Source organism: Macrobrachium nipponense, chromosome 17 (assembly GCF_015104395.2).
Source record: "Macrobrachium nipponense isolate FS-2020 chromosome 17, ASM1510439v2, whole genome shotgun sequence".
In the NCBI taxonomy this organism is placed as follows: Eukaryota; Metazoa; Arthropoda; class Malacostraca; order Decapoda; family Palaemonidae; genus Macrobrachium; species Macrobrachium nipponense.
Genome location: NC_087210.1, coordinates 71,277,366 through 71,297,872, shown reverse-complemented (window position 1 = coordinate 71,297,872; position 20,507 = coordinate 71,277,366). Strand labels below are relative to the sequence as shown.

At 36.2% G+C, this 20,507-nt stretch overlaps 1 protein-coding gene across 1 annotated transcript in view; it reads right to left on the bottom strand.

Moving 5' to 3' along the window:
• Positions 1-18,930, bottom strand: part of LOC135195948 (eIF-2-alpha kinase GCN2-like) — a 153,288-nt gene extending 134,358 nt beyond the window's left edge. Inside the window, exons 1-8 of the mRNA XM_064222451.1 lie at positions 18,793-18,930; positions 15,212-15,336; positions 11,821-12,132; positions 9,557-9,726; positions 8,979-9,101; positions 4,909-5,683; positions 2,178-2,351; positions 464-643 (exon numbers count right to left, since the gene is read on the bottom strand). Coding sequence (XP_064078521.1) covers positions 464-643; positions 2,178-2,351; positions 4,909-5,683; positions 8,979-9,101; positions 9,557-9,726; positions 11,821-12,132; positions 15,212-15,262 — 1,785 coding nt within the window. The 5' untranslated portion in view covers positions 15,263-15,336; positions 18,793-18,930. The remainder of the gene's footprint in view (positions 1-463; positions 644-2,177; positions 2,352-4,908; positions 5,684-8,978; positions 9,102-9,556; positions 9,727-11,820; positions 12,133-15,211; positions 15,337-18,792) is intronic.
• Positions 18,931-20,507: the final 1,577 nt, after the last annotated feature.

Sequence of the window (20,507 nt, the reverse complement as noted above, 5' to 3'; positions counted from 1 at the left end):
GACATTCACTAACTTTAACCAGCTCCCCCGCTTTAAATACCTGTCCTTTGTATTTCATTCATTCTCTCCACATATGACTGCCTGTGTGTATGCCAAAATGTAAGGCTGAAAATAAACAAAAGCAGAATATTTTCCACATCCTTTGGAAGTTTATTGTACCACTTACCAGCTGATGAGAAGAATATAAGAAAAGCAGAGAACACTGTATAAACTGAATGATGCTGAAATGACCCTAGTATTAAAAAATACTATTAATAACAATACAGGTACTATAAATGTCACAAGTTAATCGTTTAAATGACCTCTTACATTCTAAAACAACACAATTCAGAACAGAAATACCACAACATGAAGAGTCATAACCACCCCTTATTTTTTCACACTGCATTACAATTTTCCCATTTATAAAGAGTTATAAAGCTGGTAAGCACAATAAAAAATATACGTAATCTCAGAAGTATACCTTATATACATGACCAAATCCTCCTTTCCCCAGCCACTCCAGACAAACATACTCTTCGCGAAGTCTTGAAAATCCTTTTAGATTTGGAGGAAGATCAAAGGGCATTTCCCTTGAGAGCTCTCCACCCTCTCCAGATGAGAGGTCGTCATCTCCTTGTGAATCATACCTGTCTTGACAGCCCTGAAAATAAAACTCCACATATCAATGGTTACTTGTATCGACATGCTTATAAATCAGTGATTATCACACTAAAAAACCATAAAAAAAAAGTACAGTGCTACTTTCACCATTTTTTTATTTTTAATTCTGCAATTGAAAATAACATTTCTGTCTTGTACAGATCATATTTTATTGTCAATTGTAATTTTTATAAACAACTTGATGGTATGGCAATGGGAACCAAGTTGGCCTCAATTTTTTTTAATACTTTTTGTGTTAACTACAGGAAAAAATTTAGATCAGTGTTCTCTTTAATCTTTTATAAATGCTATAGATGTTAAGTTTACTACTTTTACATAACAGCAAGATATGATATTTTAACTAGAAATCAGTTAACATCTATGGTCTTATTGGGATTATTTGTGTAATCCTTGCAGAAATGTATTTCAAGTATTACTTTCTTGATTTGTATGAATCTGGAATACAGCATTCAACCAATGGAGGACAACAGAATTTCCCAGAGACATGATAATTATATGGGTAAGGTGAATGTCCACCTCTGGCCATCTAGTCCTGGAAGCTTTAACATAGCAACCATATGGTCAAAGAGCTCTTGAAAACTCCTTCCTGGATTTATGTTTTTGTATTTTAAGTGACAGCTACAAATAAATCACCGAAAGGACTTTGCTGTTAACTGGAAAATATCAGGGATGTTTGGATATCTTAAACAGCTATGCTTTCCCTACTAAAGCTACTGCAAAGCAGATCTGCCCTTGCAACTCAACTACTTGACCTAAGCAATATTCTCTTCTGAATCTTTGGTTGTCAAGGGCTCTACCTATCAAATTTTCTTTGTTGAAGAAGTTACAATGATATGATGATCTGTTACATCATGCCTTCTCTCTGATGCCTAAAAATTTTAACTGTGTCTCACAGAAGACAGCCAACCCTATAACATCTTTTCCCTTAGTTATTTATTATATGACTGAATAGCAATTACTTCTGTGCAATGGATATGGCCACTTATTTGCACATTTATCTCATCACCTAATATGAATAAAAAATAGGATGAAGATCAAGATCATCTGCTCCATCTACAATACCCCTGTCTGGTAAAATTTCTGGTGAGAATTAAAAGGTGAGAAATGAACTGTAACTTCCCCTTAACTTTTTGTAATTCGATAGCTGATTCTCTCGGATTTGCAATAGTTTGGAATGGAAATGTTTTCTTCTGGGTTTGCTAAATATTTATTATGAAATTAAGTTCAATCATGAAAGAAACTATCATAGATAAAACTTAACTGCCATTACTGAAGAATTATACCCATCAATATCCACCATCTAGTTAATTCAAGCAGCTATTATAACCTTTGCTATTTATCCTTAAGAAAACAATAAGGCAAAAGCAAAAATAGGGGTTGTAATCATTTGAATGAAAACCTTTCATAATATATTTCTAATTTAGAGCCAAAATTCTTCCATGGTTTTCAGCACCTAAAAGAAGAGTTATGTTTAATTAAAGACATTTCTAATCTATAATAACACAGCTACATACCTCTCTAGAGTTCTCATCCTTTTGAGTATTTTCAGTCTTATCTGAAAACTCATTGACAAATGTGTGAGTAAGGAGACGCTCAGTTGTCCATCTGTCTTGATCACTTACTTCGAGACAATGCTGGAGAAAGTCCTTCAAATCCACATTCAAATCAGGTGGTAAAGAAGGCACAATCTGGGGTGAAAAACAAAATAATGTAAATATACGTATACAACTACATGGCATCACACATACAAAATTGAAAACAATTTTCATATTTCCAATAACATAAAAACCCACGTGCTGAATGCCGACCTAATGTAATAGTAGAAGGGAGTCAAATTTCCAAAAAAAGTCTCTCAGTTACCAATATCAAATTTCATACTTACCAACAATGGAATCACCATTCATATCGCCCAAATCCAGCCAGACAAAGAATGACTCATCCTTTTCCATTTTTTTTTCTTTTAATATTGTTTATTCTTATGTTTTCCTTCATCTGCATTTAATGTCATCTCTCTTCCTTAAATATGAAATAGCTCAACTAACCTTTCATGCATTTCAAATCTTGGCTTCATTAAACAATATTCTATTTGCTGACCTCTCCAAAAACTTCTTCATTCATGAAGTCTGTGATTCACCTCTTCACTAATCCATCCTAACATTTTTGGCATTCCCATCTAGTCATTAAAGTTAACAATTCCCATTCTTCCACCTGCCTCCTGTCAATCCTTGTCTCGTCATTCTGACTTTGCAAATATCAGAATTTTACAGAAGAGAGAAAAATTAAGAAAACATGCAACTGTATTTAACAGCAGGTCACCAACACAGAAATCAGTGACTGATACAGGAGAAAAGCTACTCACTGCCCTATATGGAGGTACTGAAGAAGAATAAGATCTGAATTCAATTCAACTGAAGTGTTTTAGGAGAGCAACTGTACACTGGAAACAGCAAGTAAGACTTGAAAGACTTCCCCCAAAACAGAAGCAGCTTCAAAACAACAATTTCTTTGTGTATATAACCAGGTTCAACTTTGGCATAGCAATCCATTACTCACCAAGCAGTGGGGATGGAAAAGAGAAACCAATGGCTTGGTTCCTGCCACCACGACTTTACCAACCGCACCTGATAAGTTACTTCATTTGATATTTTGCACATGCAAAAAGAATTGTGTTCTGATGTGCAGCTGTGTGAAAGGGGGCCTAAGAATTCTATTGTATGTGTGTCTTGTCAAGTGGTTACCTGCTCAAACTCTATTATCCCATCTGATGAAGAAGAAATAATGGATGAATCAGAAATTTCCACAATCGATACAAATGGCAGTGTAACTGAGCATCCTTTAGAAAATATTGAGGGTAACCAGCACGTAATTGACCATGAATCAGAAGAAATACATCATGAGAAACAACAGGAAATTAGCAATGGAAATCTCAGTGATTCACATAGAGAGGAATTAAGTATTTTACCATGTACATACTTCCACGGAAATGGAACGTCCAAGGAAATCGGTAAGGGAAAAAATTTTTAGTCTAAGAACTACCATATGATAAAGAAGAGAGAAGAAATATTTGTGGATTAGTTCTCAAGGATATACCATATTAAAAATAAAAGCACCTAAGCACTCTATCTCGTGGATGGTGTGGAAAATGAGTCCAATATTTTATTTTGCACTAACAAAAATTTTATATATCTTTAAAACTATCACTTATAGAGAAAAAATGCATAGAAATTTTTTTTTTGAGGATTTTATATTCTTTAACTATGTACTTCATAGTAATTTTTTTCAGACCAACTGTTTTGAAAACAGTTGGTCTGAAAAAAATAGCGAAAAACTTAAATTTGGCATCCATTTTCCAAGATAGCGGACAAAGCTCAAGGTAGATTAATTGGGACTTTTGATATGTTATTTTTAAGTCTAAAGAAGTTATTTACTAATTTTCAGCTTATTATAAATTTTTTCATTTGACTAAAAAAATGCCTATTATGACTGGGACGATACTTATTTCTATATTTCCCATTTAACTGTCAGTGATGAATACCCAATTTCTATATTTCCCAATTGCTTTACTTAGAACATTTTTAAATCATGCCGTATGATAGGAATTACTTTGGATACTAGAAAAGTATAAGGAATACTAAATTTTGAATGTTACTTGAATCTAAATTTTTCTTCTTTTTACCTCTCCAATATCCTAAGTAATTAATTATAATACACCAGGATTTTAAAAACTACACATAGAAAATGGGAAATATAAAAAATGGATATTCATCACAGAGTGAGTTAAATCAAGAAGAAAAAATAAGTATATAAAAATGGGAAATATAGAAAACAGATATTCATCACAGACTGAGGTAAATTAGGAAGATAGAAATAAGTAGGAATATTTTAAGAGTATAAACAAACATTTTCGTAATGGTAATGAGAAAATATACATGGCAGTTAATCACAAGAATACTTAGGATAATTAAGGAAGTGGTTAAAGGAACAGGTTCTATTTCTTCCTCATGTTCTTCTGTTCTTTGCAAAAATTTTTACTAACAGAATAGGCATCCAGAGCAAAATTTAAACTTACAGATGGCAATGGGGAGTGCTGTGAACACAATTTTAACTTGTGACTCTACCTGTTCATATCTCTGAAAGTTCCTAAGTCGAAAGTTGGTAAGTAGGGTTGTGTTTGCAATTATATTTCCTTTTAAAAAATAACTTCATTCTATTTTCTAAAATAATAACCATAAGTATTTCACTTACCACTTGGACCCTATCACCAAGGAACAAGGAAAGGATGACAAGTCCTAATCTATAAATATCCCCTTTCTTGCCTCCTCTTCCAGGGGATATAGGATAACTGGCTGGGACTTTTAAAGATTCGTTGAATTCCATTACTGCTTCAACAATTTTTCGCTCTGCACCATAATCTGCAACTCTGACTAGACGAGACTGGTTATCAAGATAAATACTTGAATCCCTGAGATCTCGATGTACAACATTATTCATGTGAAGATAATTCAGGGCTTCCAGGGTTCCTTTTGTAATATGTTTCAGGATATTACCACTCACTGGTATACGACATTGAACATAGTAACTCATGGAAGTTCCATGTAAATATTCCTGTAAAACACTAACACTAAGACCTTCATTTTGTCGAACATTCACTTTCATTCCCCAATAATGGATCAAATTAGCATGAGAGAGCTTCAAAATAGATGTCATTTCTTTTTCTAAAACACTAAATTTATTAGTCAAATCCTCCAATTGGGTTTCTTGACCAATTCTGGAAAGATTTCCTTTACGGCCTATTCGTTTGAGCTTCACTTCCCAGTGATACACAACACCATGCTCTCCTGTTGACTTTTCAAAAGTCTCTAAAATACTACAACCCTGATTCTGTCTCTCAGCTATGCAACCAATTATGGTCACGGCACGTTCCTGCTTTCCTCCGATGGGAAATTTCAAACACATGCTGCCCAAGGGTTCTCCAGAGCCCCCGTCAGAGCTGCACTCAGAAACTGTGCGATTCTTCATCCTGTAAACAAAGAACACATGAAAGATCGTCAAAATTTGCAATCAATTTAGTTTAAAGAAATATAAAATCATGAAAAAAACAACTATCCAACAAGCAGTTGCCTTTCTTCTTTCATGACCCATAATCTGTAAGTGTCATGGCAAAGTAAAATACTGAACTAGTAGTACTCAAGTTATACTTAATTCTAATCAAATAGATTTTGAGATACTGAAATATGACAAATTTTCTAAGACAAATTGTATTTTTCATAGCTACAAACCTGAGGTCTTAACACTAGGATAATTTTTAGCGCCTAGCTGGATCCGGTTAAAAAACAGATGAAAGCAAGGAATCTTGTGATATCTGGCAACACATGCATAGATCGGGTGAAGAGTGGTCAAAGACCACTCACCTACGCCACCGCGTCAGTCTTTCCCAACTCAGGATGTCTTAACACACAGAGGGGTGGCTAGACTTGGGCAGTATAATGTTAAGACCTCAGGTTTGTAGCTATGAAAAATACAAATTGTCTTAGAAAATTTGTCATTTGTTCATATGCGAACAAACCTTCGGTCTTAACAATAGGATAGACTCATACTTGGAGGGAGGTACAAGCCATCCTAGACTGGCTGGGGGCCTACCAGCCAGTCCAGCTTCCAGAAAAAATGACTTCTGGAGAGTGACTGAAGCCCGTTGAGAAGCTAGATAAATTGATATCTAGCCACTCAGACCCTGAGTGACGTACAATAATATATGGGAGAACCATTGTATAGGGAACCAAAGAGAAACTTTGACTGTCCAATAGCAAACCAATACACCAGGGTTTGTAATACTCCCAACTCCTCCTTGCAAAGGAGTGGAGCATATGCTACCGAATAGAGGGTATGATATTTGTATATTAAGCGACCACACTATGAGTATGACTACCTTACTCACCTGTATCAGACCAGTCCAGCGAATGACGTGTCTATTCCTTAATCCGCCCAAAGGAAGAAGAAAAGGCACAAGAGAAAGAAGGAGACCAGCCAACTCACTCATTCTCTCATCCACACAATCATCTTAGGTAAGATACAAAAGTGCCCTGTTAAGGGCACCTATGAGTTACACAACCTGTTGGGCAGCCACCACAGGACCCAGGGAAAACGTGTCCGCAGATCTGTGGGCAACATCCTTAAGATAGAAAGAAGTGAACATGGACTGGCATAACCAAGTACCAGCGCTCAGCACTCTATGTACAGCCAAGTTCTTTTTGAAAGCCAGAGAGGGACCAATACCCCTAACGTCATGTGCTCTAGCCTGCACAGACATGGTGGTGGAATCATCAAGAGTGAAGTATGCCTGTCTGATGGCTTCCCGTATCCAAAAAGAGATAGTATTCTTACACACCTCTTTCTTTGTACGGCCTGTGCTAACAAAAAGTCAGTGGCAGCCTGGTCTAAGGTGCCAAGTCCTTTTAAGATTGCAACACAGGGCCCAGACAGGGCACAACAAAAGCTCTTGAGCATCACCACCCACAAAGTCATTCAGTGATGGAATGGGTTTTGGTCACGAATTCCGGGACAAATTCGAAGGACACCAACCCCCGACCCCTGGTGTGCTTCAGTCGCCGCCGAAGCCAAAAAACAAGAACACGGAAAACCTGGAATTCCGGGGCACACACGTTGACGAGGCCGAGAAAGAGCAGAAGAAGCCATAACATCAGCCAAACACACACACACACTAAACACATGTGAAACGGGCAATGAACCGGTAAGGCCAAGAGAGGTTAACCACGACTCTCGCCCAGGCAGTTAAAGAAAAGACTGACGCGGTGGCGTAGGCGAGTGGTCTTTGACTACTCTTCACTCTATCTATGCATGCATTGCCAGATATCACAAGATTCCTTGTTTTCATCTGTTTTTTAACCAGATCCAGCTAGGCGCTAGAAATCATCCTATTGTTAAGACCGAAGGTTTGTTCGCATATGAACAAAAAGTAATTTTACAAAAAGAGATGATCTTTTACAAGCCAGTTAATCATAAATATGCTTAAACTTTGCAGAGCACATCCAGGCAAATCAATTTGAAACATTTAAAGAAAAATCCCACTCCACATGCCCCAGTAAATTCCATTGGGTCTGTGATGCTATGGCTATTCCTTTTTCTGTACTGCTATTCTTGTTAAAACATAATTATAAACTCATTAATCATAAAATGCTTGAATCGAATCAGTACTAAATATAAAGCTTTTTCACATTTTCATCCCCAAAAACTAGATCTAAAATCTCTTCATTAGCATCCAACTTCAATAACATTGACAGGAGAGAATATCACTACAAATTTCTCACCTTTTCATTTGTCTCATACACAAGCACAAGTCATCCTATGCACCTCTAGAGAATACTACTTTTCTAAAAACTGCATCACAAACAACTGGTACTCAGTTTATTAGCTCACAGGACATGGACAATCAGTGCACATCTCCTTTAACCATGACTTCATATCAAGGCAGAAATTTCTATCATTCCTGATTATTTCTGCAGATAAGTCTCAATTTTACCAAATTAATCTCTTCCTGTTCCAAGTCATAGCTGAACAAATGTACATCCTTACTATCTTATCTAATCATATCTACTAGTCCCAATTGCCAATGTTTGTTTTCCACCTCTACATTCCTCATCCTCAAGTTATCAAGAACATTATAGCCTCCTTGCAAAAGAAGCTATTAAAGATGGTACGGTATACCATCTTTCCAAGCAGGGAACTCACAATCAGTAAAATTAAAATTCATGAATTCTGGACTCTGGCTACACAGGAGCTCATCAAGAAATTTTTTCACGACCACACACCATGCTAACATAATTATCAATAAAGTAAATGCTTTTACATCAAATTTTCCTTTTATGGGATTAGGCATAGTATATCTATTTCTCTCAACTGTCTTCATATTCTATTGATGGTCTTCATTGTGCCCTTTATCCTTTATTTTGTGGAACTTCCAACAGTTCTCTGTCCTACAACTTTCATATGTATTACTTTTCTGACTAAATGCTCCTAAACCTTTTACTGTACATCAAGCTGGTTATTCATGGATTGCAAATACCTGTACTCTAAAATTTCCATGAATACAAGACCTAATTTTATTATTATCTAACAGCAAAAATCTATCTTCAAATATTCCCTATATTAAATCATAATGAAAACTTTCATGAATGCTCTTTTCCTTATGCAATGTACAATTGTTTGAGATTAACACCAAGCTGCTGTCTACTGCAATGCAATATTTCTTACAAAGTGGAGGGACATCCAAATACATATATACATAAAAAATAACCTACCGTCTATGACTTGGAGAGTCACATGTTTCAGCACCTGAAGGTTTCTCTTGACATATGTCTTTCAGCATCATTCGAGTTCGTTCTCTCCTTTGACGTTCAGCTTCTTTTAATTCCTCTTTAACCCTTTGAAAATAAAGAAAAAAAATAGTACGTACATCAGTTCATGACTTTACATGCACATCATCTTGAGAAATAAATATCTGCTATGCAATGCAACAGCACAATGTAGCTCAAATCACAGAATATTTTAGTGATTTACTACATTGCCAAAACCCAAACATTTACATTTAAGTCAAACAGAGGAAAATGAAAGAAAACAAATAAAAACCAAAAGGATAATCTCAATAATATAGGCCATGTAAACATTATACACTACATAAAAATTACTTACTAATAGTTGCAGGAGAGGGCAGAGCTAATCCTAAACTGCAACAACTATAATTATCCTGGCATGCACCTAGCTTCATACTTGAACTTTTGCATCATAAAAACATCATCACTGTACTTGAAAGAATAATTCTCATAACAGTGAGAATGATTCTAAGGGTAAACCTCTGAAAAAATACTGAGCAAGATACCTTGCAACTTCCTCCTGATTCACAGTTCTTTGCTCCTCTTCTTGCTGCTCTCTCTGGCGACGACTCTTCTGCTTTGCTTCCTCATTAGCTTGCTTTCGGGCTGCTTTACCAGCCATCATTTCATCATATATGCTATCAGAGTAAGGTCTCGCATGCTCACTAAGAAAACTCTGTAAACATACGTCAACAAAACATTAATCTCAGAGGAATGTGGCAAGTTAAAATTGGATGCAGTTATCATAATACTAGTACGTAACAGATATACAGAAAATATCACCAATACATATTCATTTCAACAGATATAAACCACTGCACAAATGGCTCTTTTGACAGTCTCAGAAAGCCAGACCATGCACTAAATTCTTAGTTGTTTTGTTAGTGTTGACTAACAGCTGTGAGACCTTAACAGAAGGAGATCACCAACTCTCACTTGCATTTAAACCTTTTTCCTACACTTCCAAAGCATGATGGCATCCAAAGTCTGCCAGTAAGATGGCTGAAGGGCATTTCTTTGAATTTTTTCATTGTTTCACAGGTATAATCCTATCATTTTAACAAATACTGCATCTGTTTTATGCACAGAATCTTACACCCATGTAGGGTTCTAATTATAACATCTACAGTTATAGTTATTAACAAATATGTTTAACAGAAGAAAATAATACATTCTCTCATTCACAGGTTTTAGTAATGTTTATACAATAATGCAAGATTTGTCAATAATTTAACATTTGTTTGCAAAATATCAATTGTTTAAGTAATTTTCATCTTTCATAGGTATACAACCACAAAATTTTATAGCATATATCCTTCAGCACTTAATGGACATAATCACTGAATTTGGTAACAAGGTAGTTTACTGGTGGTTATGGGGTGTGCGAAGGAGGGAATACCCTTCACTCACTCACTGTCACCAAGCACTTTTTCCTTTAGCCACAGAGAATATATTGTATGGTGACTAGCGTCATGGAATGCCATTCAGATGTCGTAAGTTTACACCTCCCCCACGGCGATGAAAAATCACTGGCTCTGTATCATGATCAGTTACTACTGCATTGTGGGGTCTGCGGTGGGAAGTTGAAACCAACAATCTTTTGAAGCTTGCACTTCAAGTCAATGTCCCCTGTGTTCTTGTTTCATGTGAACAGGTTTCGTTAAATGAAATAATAATAAAAATAATTACATATACCTATACCTAAGAAAAATACAAATTACCATACTTTTAAAATTTGATATTTTTTCTACAGAAATAAAAGCAATTGCCTTTTATTGGAGATTTACTCCTATGGTGAGAGGAATCTCTGGCAACTGACTGTGGTTGAACCCCACCTGGACTGCCCTAATCCTACTTGGTCTGGTATGTGTGATGACAAGATCAAGTGATGATAAATACAACCTTGCTCAAGTAAGGAAAGGTTTGGGTTGTTAGTGTTTCTGCATATAACGTAAGATATGCAGCTAAATAAAAGATTTAATTTTGTATATGTATATTCGTTATACAATCTGTGCGCATGTATCACGTGGTACGTCACGTGACATGCCATGACGTCATCACAAGGAATGTAGGCCGTGAATGATTGGACCTGCGGCAGTCTTCTAGGAACAGCGAGTTAGTAACATTGAGTTGGATAGATTTTTGCGTTTAACATGGATAACCTCAACACTCCCACAGGAAAATTCAAGCTGGAAGCTAGTCAATTCTGGCTAAAACAAACTCCTTATGGATAAAACAAGACGCTAAGTGGATAGACTGAACCTGGGTAACCCACTGTTTTCAGATAAGTTAAAAGGCCATGAAACTAAATCTAACTACAATGTAGCAATCCTTGTCAGAAGAAAACAAATGTTTTTGCACACAGCTAGCAGCCTACTTTCTAAGCTCTGGTCCAGTAATGAAGTCTAACCATAATACAGCAGCTGTACTACATTGAGCTTATTTTGGCTAACCCAAATAACAGTGTGTATGGAAACGTGCGTGTTCTTTCAGTCCATGTGGCGACAAGATAGCATTTACAGCACTAACAGGACCACAAGAAAGATCAACATCACAGGCTTCACTGGCACAGTGTATGGTATAACTACAGGAACAATTATAAGCACATATATTGTACAGGGATGCCTATAATAAAGATGCTAAACTCAAGTAGATGGGTTTGCATATTTGTAAAACAAAACAAATTTTAAATCCCAGCAGAAATGCATGAATATAAAACACACAATGACAGAACTAAATGTTTAATATAATTACATATACTAAAACTAACCTGAGTGCACTGACAAAGCTCTAACATAACTACCATTCCATCTTGGGCAAAGTTTTCAGCGATATTTTTCAGCTTGAATTCCAACTCACTGACTTCTTTGTGAGCAAGGCCAGAGTTGGATTCTAATATAATTTCTGGTGCTTCCCATGGATATTTTTCATTTGTTTTTATCCTAAGCACTACATGGACATGAGAATGTAGAGTGCCACCTTGAGAATGATGAGGGCCTAGTTTCAAACTAACTTCAGGAGGACGAGGTACTTTCCAAACATCTTGCTCTCTTAGGTCAGTAAACTCTTCACTGTAGGCACTCTGGAAGAAAGTTATCATAAGTCCTGTTCATAATTATATAATACAGTCCAGTAAAAAGAGGCTCTTAACAAGTTGATGTTATTAAAACTTACATATTTGTATTCATACTTTAATTACCATCTTCACTAACCATCATTTGAAAAGTGAGGTGTACAATTAAAAAAAAAACTTAAGGATAAACTGGAAGAAAGGCATTCTGTACATCAATGGAAAGAAGTACTTAAATGAATCAACAGGCCAAAATTCTTTTATCCACAACAGAAACAATGAGCTCAGTTCATTCAGAGTTTCAGAGTTAATCATTGCTAAAATAAGAAGTATGTATTCAAAAGCTCTTGAGTCACCTTCTAGAGGACAAGTTCACAATGACAATATACTTTCTGGTTTCTACTAAGGATGTATGGCAAAACATAACAATGTTTGGCATGAATCAAGATCTGCAGTTTCCCTTTCTCTAAACAGCTAAGAATTTTTCAGGCTGCTTTGCAAAGTGTCTCCCCATCATATTTTCATAGTCCCTAAAGTAGGCCACATTTGGGTGACAAATGTCACCCCAAGATCTTTCAGTCTTCATGTAATCCAAACTGTTCCTAAAACCTCTACTTACAAGTCTGAATATGTATGTTTAGTCCTGTCTGTGACCAGGACTTCATCCTGTTCATCAGCTTACCAAGGTGACCATGAGTTGCCAAAAAGTTATGTGACTGATTCTACTAATATTCCTAGGCCTAAATAAACCTGTTCTTAAATTAACAGAAAGCTAGTATAATATATGTTCTGCTTTTGAGTACTACTGACCTTCCAAGGTAGTCATAGTATTTCTTGCTTTCTTATACTCTGATGAGAATCCAAGGATAAATACTGTAATCTTGCTGCAGGTACTGCAGATGCATAACGTCATATGTTCATAACATAACATTCTCAGGCTCCTGTTCATATTTTTATATTGCTTTTTTTTTTGTCTATCAGTCATCCTATTCAACTGGGTGGTTTTGATAGTGTGGAGTTCCGGGTTGCATCCTGCCTCCTTAGGAGTCCGTCACTTTTCTCATTATGTGCAATTTCTAGTAGAACACTCTTCTGCATGAGTCCTGGAGCTACATCAGAATCTAGCTTTTCCAGGTTCCCTTTCAGGGATCTTGGGATCATGCCTAGTTTTCCTATGATTTCCATTGGCATATATCATATCTTTCTTATTTCTATTTTAGGTCTTGATACTTATTGATTTTTTTCTCTTTCTTTCTCATCTACTCTGGTATCCCATGGCATTGCGACATTAATGAGTGATACGTTCTTTTTTATTTTGTCAATCAATATTATGTCTGGTCTATTTGCATGTATCACCCTATCTGTTCTGATACCAAAATCCCAGAGGATCTTTGCCAGATGTTTTCTATCACTCCCTCAGGTTGGTGTTTGTACCAATTATTACCGCAAGCTAGCTGGTGTCTTTTGCAAAGGCTCCAGTGGAGAGCTTTTGTTACTGAATCTTGCCTCTTTTTGTATACTGGTTTTGTGCAAGCGTCGGACATTCACTTGTAATGTGGTTTATGGTCTCGTTTTTCATATTGCACTTAATGCACATAGGTGAGATAGTCTGGTTCTTAGGGCCTGATCTTGTACTGCTGTTAGCATTCCTTCTGTTTCCTTCTTGAGTTCTCCCTTCTGTAGCCATTGTCTTGCTTACAATTTTTTATTGTTTTAACCAGTTTCCAGCTGGCGTGAGAAGATTTATCCTACTGTCAAGACTGAGGGTTTGTTCCGCATATGAACAAGATAAAATTCACACACAATCCACAAGCCTGTGCTCCACTGTCAGACCAGCACAATAGTGGACAAATTCTTCTGGCAAAATTCTATAAAATTGACTCAGTGGTCTCAAGAAACAATTTTATGATAATAATAACAATAATAATTACTATGACAAGTTTTCCAATGCTAATAGCTAGGACTCTACATCCATGACAGTCAAGCTGGATTCGATTACATCCATGACAGTTAAGCTGGATTTGATGGAAGATTTTTGGGTACTTGAAGAAAATTAAGCGCCAGTTTACTATGAAATCTACTGGAGGAGAGAGAATGAGGAAAATTAAGTATTAAATTTACAGGAGTAAAGAGAAAGTTCAATACGAGATGCCATAGTTATCTGACCACAAAAAAAAAAAAACAACTTATGCTCCAATTCTGAGATATGGATATTCTTCTCACAATTGCTACTCATAGAAAACCCAAGTTCCCTCCCATCAATTGATATTCTATACAGGTACCTGATCTGTTACAGAACTCATTATAAAATAGACACCATGAGTTTGGATTCTGCCTAAGCCTTGGTGAATCCTTTCCTTGAAACTTAACTACTTATGCTCCATATTCATAATATGCAATTAAAACTATTAAAGTTCATATACACTGGGGCAATATATGATAAAAAGGCATTATCTTATACGTAGTTACCATACTATGCGCAATGCATTACACTTATCAAAAAATATAAAAACAATGCCTAGTCTAATACCAGCAATTTATATGATACAAGATGTCACCCAAAACCCAGTATGATAAAAGATGTCACCCAAAACCCAGTATGATACAAGATGTCACCCAAAACCCAGAAACAGGTAAGTCTGTCATAAAATAATACACAAAATTACAGTACTTAAAACATACAATCCCATTTATATGACTAGGGATGAGATGCAACAATAAAACCTTCTGAGTAAACCATAAGATACTCAAAACACTAAATAATTAAAGGGAAAAAGTTTAACTAAAACACTTGCACTTACTCATGAAAAAAATTCAGAAACAGCAAAAAGTTTATTTATGAGCAGTCATCAAAAAATACAAGGGAACCGAAAAGTTACTTAATGATAAGCAAAAAGAGCTTTAATGACAACTTAAAATGGTAAAAGAGCCTCCCAATAATGGAAATGAAAGGCATATGTACAGAACTAACCTATTCTTCTTATGGACAATTCATATTTAGAAAATACCAGACAAAACAATAAACTGTTAAACATAAACTGCATTACCAAAATACAGCAATTTTTCAAACTAAGGGTATTGAAAAACTTACCCGTATAATCTCAACTTCCCCTTCAACTACGTCAAGAAGAGAATCCTCCATTCTTTTATCAATTACTAGTTCATGCTGGTTATAACTTTAATTTGTGTCATTCTTGCAATAAGCCAAACTTGCTCCTGAAACAAAAAAATGAATGTCCATCAAATGAATGGCAAAAACAATTATTTAGATAGTAGTATGTACAAGGAAAAAGCACTTTAAATAGTATAGCAATTACAGTATGTTTAGATACAAGTAAAACCCACATTATAGCAATGTTGAAAACAACATTAAAAAATCACTACATTCAAACCAGATACTAATACCAATAGAGAATCTGATTATAGTGCTGAATGAAAAGGAGGAAATTAGATTTAAAAGCCAAAATGGTGACACTTTTGCCTCTTCAGCACTTAAGACACTGAAAAGGAAGAGTTGGAGTGGTTGGACAGCAAAATAAAGAGATCCAAACAATAAATGAGATGAAATACAAGAAACTAAAGGTGAAACTGGTTGGAAATCCCACATTTGCGCTATGAACAGTGAACAGAGGATGGAAGAAAGGAAGCAGAAATGGGGGTAAAATGTTAATAAGGTGGATGCAGCTAGGGGCTAAAAGGATGCTGCAATAATCCTTACATACTGCCTACAGGTTAGCTTGATGTAAGATTAGGTTGCATGTACGGCACAATTGCAGTTTCTTCTTGTGGTGTAACACTCAATGGCAACATGTGAGGTTTGGAAGCGAGCCTCAAATTTAAATAACAGTTTGTTATTCCAGCTATGCCTGTGGAAGGAGGAAGAGAAACAAGGGTTCTCTGCCATAGATATAGTTAAGGATAGCAGGGGGAAATCCCAGCATGCTAGGTTGTTACTCATAGTCTTTCTTGTAACTGTACCAGAGTAAACAGATAAGAAACATATTTCCCAATCTGCTTTTCTGGTGATTTTTAGCACATTTTACCACTCCTGTTGGTGCAAATCACTTCAGTTCTTCACATAAAAACACCAATAAGAGGCTTCACACTGGCTACTCTAATAACCAACCATTAAAGATACAGCAAGCAGCTATCAAAAATCAAGAGAAACAGAATTTATATTTTTTTTTTAATTTTAAAATGAGCAAAACCAACAAATTTTAAGATCATGAAACTTCTTTCAGTATCTTAAATTTCTTTTGTAGCACAAATGCCAATCCCATCCTATTTTCATACAAATATTCTTCCATAACTGCAACATAATTGATTTTGCTATCAATAACCAATTTTGTGGATTCACAAACAAATTTTTTAACCTGAATTCTGCGTATTAATTATATCCACATTTCCATTTTTCAATATTAAAGCAAGGATCAATGTTAGCCATCAAAATCAAAGTAAAACCACATTACAGTACATCAAGTAATGACCAAATGGGGCTTGAGGAATAAAAAACACATGGCAAGCTGGGTTAGGTTGTGTAAGGTATGGTAAGATAGGCATAATTCAGTAAGAAGCCTACAGTAGGCTTGGTTGGCCTACCTGAGTAGTATGCTCCTATTACGGTTGACTAAAGTGGTAATAATATATCATTACTCTTTTTTTTCTTAAAACAAAGGCCCATTATTTTATTATTTCCCCCCCCCTTGAATTTGGGATATCTTTCTACTATATAAAAATTATTGGAAGCAATAATAAGAATACATATAGGTACTTTATTTTAAGATTATCCTTGGGCTATTTTGTTTACATTGTGACATCAGGTTCAAATATTTCTCTCTTGTACATCTATACAGGCAGGTTTTCTAACCCATAACAATTAACTTATGAAGTCTTTACAAATGAGCAGTATTATTTTGTTTGTTCATGTTCTACATACTAATGGTTACTGTTTTGTATGTTCTTAAAGCTATTAAACATGTGTGATAGCTGCTTCAAGAGGTTTCTTTCTCATTTTCCTATACAATTATTTTACTGACTTGTGTGATAAATTTTGTCTAGCCCTATATCTTTGTGCTCAAAGCTAAGACATAATGCAGTCTAGTTTTTATATGATTCTGTACTTTATCCATCACAAATACAATAATTTCAGGACATAAAAAAAAAAAAAAAATGCTACTATTCATTTTCTCCTAAAAATGCCCTGCTCACCTATTACAACTTTCCATATCTTAACAAGAGGGGAAATACCCATGAGAATCTGAGAATCCATTCCTTCAAACTCAAAATCACTGGCTCCCCATGGGGTGGGGAGAGTTGTAGCAGCTTAGAATAAACATGTATTTCAGAAAACTAGTAGTTACCTACCTAGGGTAAAAAACCGCATGGTACAGGGGTGGACCATGTACGATCAATGTGTACAACCCCAAGAAAAGTACATTATAACGCGTCCTGACACCGGAGTAGAGGTCTTTAGCTCCGTTTCTCACCAACAAGAAGTCGCGTCTGATGCCCATCTCCGATGTCAGGACGCGTTATAATGTACTTTTTTTGGGGTTGTACACATTGATCGTACATGGTCCACCCCTGTACCATGCGGTTTTTTACCCTATATGATTAGAGGAAACTGTGTTATTGTCACCATTCGCCAATAGGTATGCGTATTTCAAGAGGAAAGTAGAGGTTCGAGGTGTTGCTCAAACGGACACTGGCTCTTGACTAATGTCTATCCTGGGTTACAGGACATGTTGTATAGAGGCCGACCATTTGGTATTTTACACTACTAGGGTAAAAAACCGCATGGTACAGGGGTGGACCATGTACGATCAATGTGTACAACCCCAAGAAAAGTACATTATAACGCGCCCTGACACTGGAGTAGAGGTCTTTAGCTCTGTTTCTCACCAACAACAAGTCGCGACTGATGCCCATCTCCGATGTCAGGACGCGTTATAATGTACTTTTTGGAGGGTTGTTCAAGTTGATTGTACATGGTCCACCCCTGTACCATGCGGTTTTTTACCCTATATGATTAGAGGAAACTGTGTTATTGTCACCATTTGCCAATAGGTATGCGTATTTCAAGAGGAAAGTAGAGGTTTGAGGTGTTGCTCAAACGGACACTGGCTCTTGACTAATGTCTACCCTGGGTTACAGGACATGTTGGATAGAGGCCGACCATTTGGTATTTTACACTAGTAGTCTTTAGTTTTTCTAACCTTTGCCATTTTTCTTAGTCCTATGGTCTACATAGTAATAAAAAAATACTACTTACCTAGTTCTTACCCAGAAGGGTTTACTAAAATACAGACGTCCAAGACAAAATCCCAAGACATTATTCATTTTCATACCTACTAGGCTACTAGGTATAGCTAGTAGTACTAGGTAGGCTAGCCTATTCATTTACCTATTCTGAAATATAGTACCTAAGTAAGAATTCATAGGCATAGCTCATTAGGTAGTTTTGCGGGCTTCGGAGAAATACCTAGGTAGTATGTAACCTATCCTGTACCTCAGACTAGTACACCTTGAGGAATACCTAAGGTACCAAGCTAGGTACCTTACCTAAACTACAGCTGCTAAACTACATATCCTAAACTTTATTCGATTTCTCCAGAAGCATTTATATTACGCCTGCCGCAACGTATTCATTACCAAATTATCCCACAAGAATACCTCAGCGTTTTTCCCTTGCTGCGACAGCGTTTCAAGGCGTTGACGTGATCCCTGCTAATCTACAGACTAGACGTCATATAGGTGGACAACTTGTAAACAAACGTCACTTCAAAACATGTCATCATCGGTCCTCCCTGGTGTGCCACGCGCGTTAACTAGTCCTGTATTGGTAACGTTCTATTTGATTTATTATTATCTTTGCGATTTTTTGTAATTGGTCATTGATTAGATCAGTTATATAACCATAGAGTAAATAATATTTCCTTTTTATAATAATAAATATTTTAACAAATATATACATTCATTTCTCAGGTCAAGGATAGTTTCCTTTATAACCTCGTAGGGAACGTTTCCGTTTTCCGTGTAAATAAATAAAGAAAGCGGGCATAAATTCAACCGATAATTGCATCATAGATGAATGTTATTTATAAACGAGGTGGTATACTGAAACCCAACGGAAGAATCGATAGTAGGTTAACAGTATCAAAAAATGTCTTTATTACATTTTTCTTTCTCAATGTTACAGTTTTACTCAATGTCAAGTTACTAGTGTTGGGTGTTCTGGTTCCTGGTCCTAACTTCCTAAGTGATCATCCCACAAACACAGTTGCGGGCGCATTTAGCCACACTACACTAGTCTCATGCGGTGCAAAGCGTTATTACTTTGTTTACAATTTTACTCGTATCTAGTTTACTTTGCTTTATAGTACCTCAAAGTGTTTATTTTGACGTTTGTCCATTACCCTTTTCAGTAACAATAACCAGAAAAATATTTCCCCTTTACTTTTAACCCTCCCATTTCATTTCTTTTTCTTTTTAACTGCTACTGGCTTTTACATCCATCGCTTTCCAGGTTAACAACATTCTTAATTTTAGGCCTAACCTTATTATATTCCCTCAATTTACTTTGGGGGATTTCAGGGTCTTTATAGTAATGTCATGATCTGTTTTTCGTATGATTTTACACCTGAATAAGTGTTTAGTGCTGTCCTCCTCCATTCTGCAGATATCACACACCTCGTCCTTAAGGCGGCCATACACATACGCGACTGGCTTGGGGTTTGTCCTGCCGGGATTAGCGCGCGCTCCAGTCCGCTTGGGTATTGCCCATACACGCAGAGGATTTGCTCTACGCATATTTTGAGAGGGCAGAGCTAATATGCAGTGGCCGTGTTCCTGTCAGTCCTGTAGTGTCCCTGAAAAAAAATATGGTGAGTGTTTTTAATAATGGCACCAAGTAAAAGGAAGATAAGTGCAATAATGATATTTTTTATAGCACTCCTGCAAGACGAATACGAGCATGAAATATGCAAGAAAAATTGTAAAGTATGGGTGAAACCATGGCTAATAAAGAGAGGTTTTACCATATGACTTAAATGAAAGAATTAAAGGAAAATAACCCGGAAGATTATAGAAATTATTTAAGAATGATTGATGATGGTTGGGGTGTTCCTAATTTTTATTGCTGCTTCAGGTACAGTAATCGGGTAACGGAATCCATTCACTTAGTTTAGGAGGACCTCTGAATATACAATATGCTTTTCAGCTTTTTCATTTTATTTAACCAACGCAAAGTTTTACCTGCATTTCAAAATGTTTCTCCTCTCTCTCTCGTCTCTCTCTCTTCTCTCTCTCTCTCTTCTCTCTCTCTTTCTCTCTCTCTCTCCCTCTCATCATCAGGTGATATGGAATGCATCATTCTTAAACATACTTTA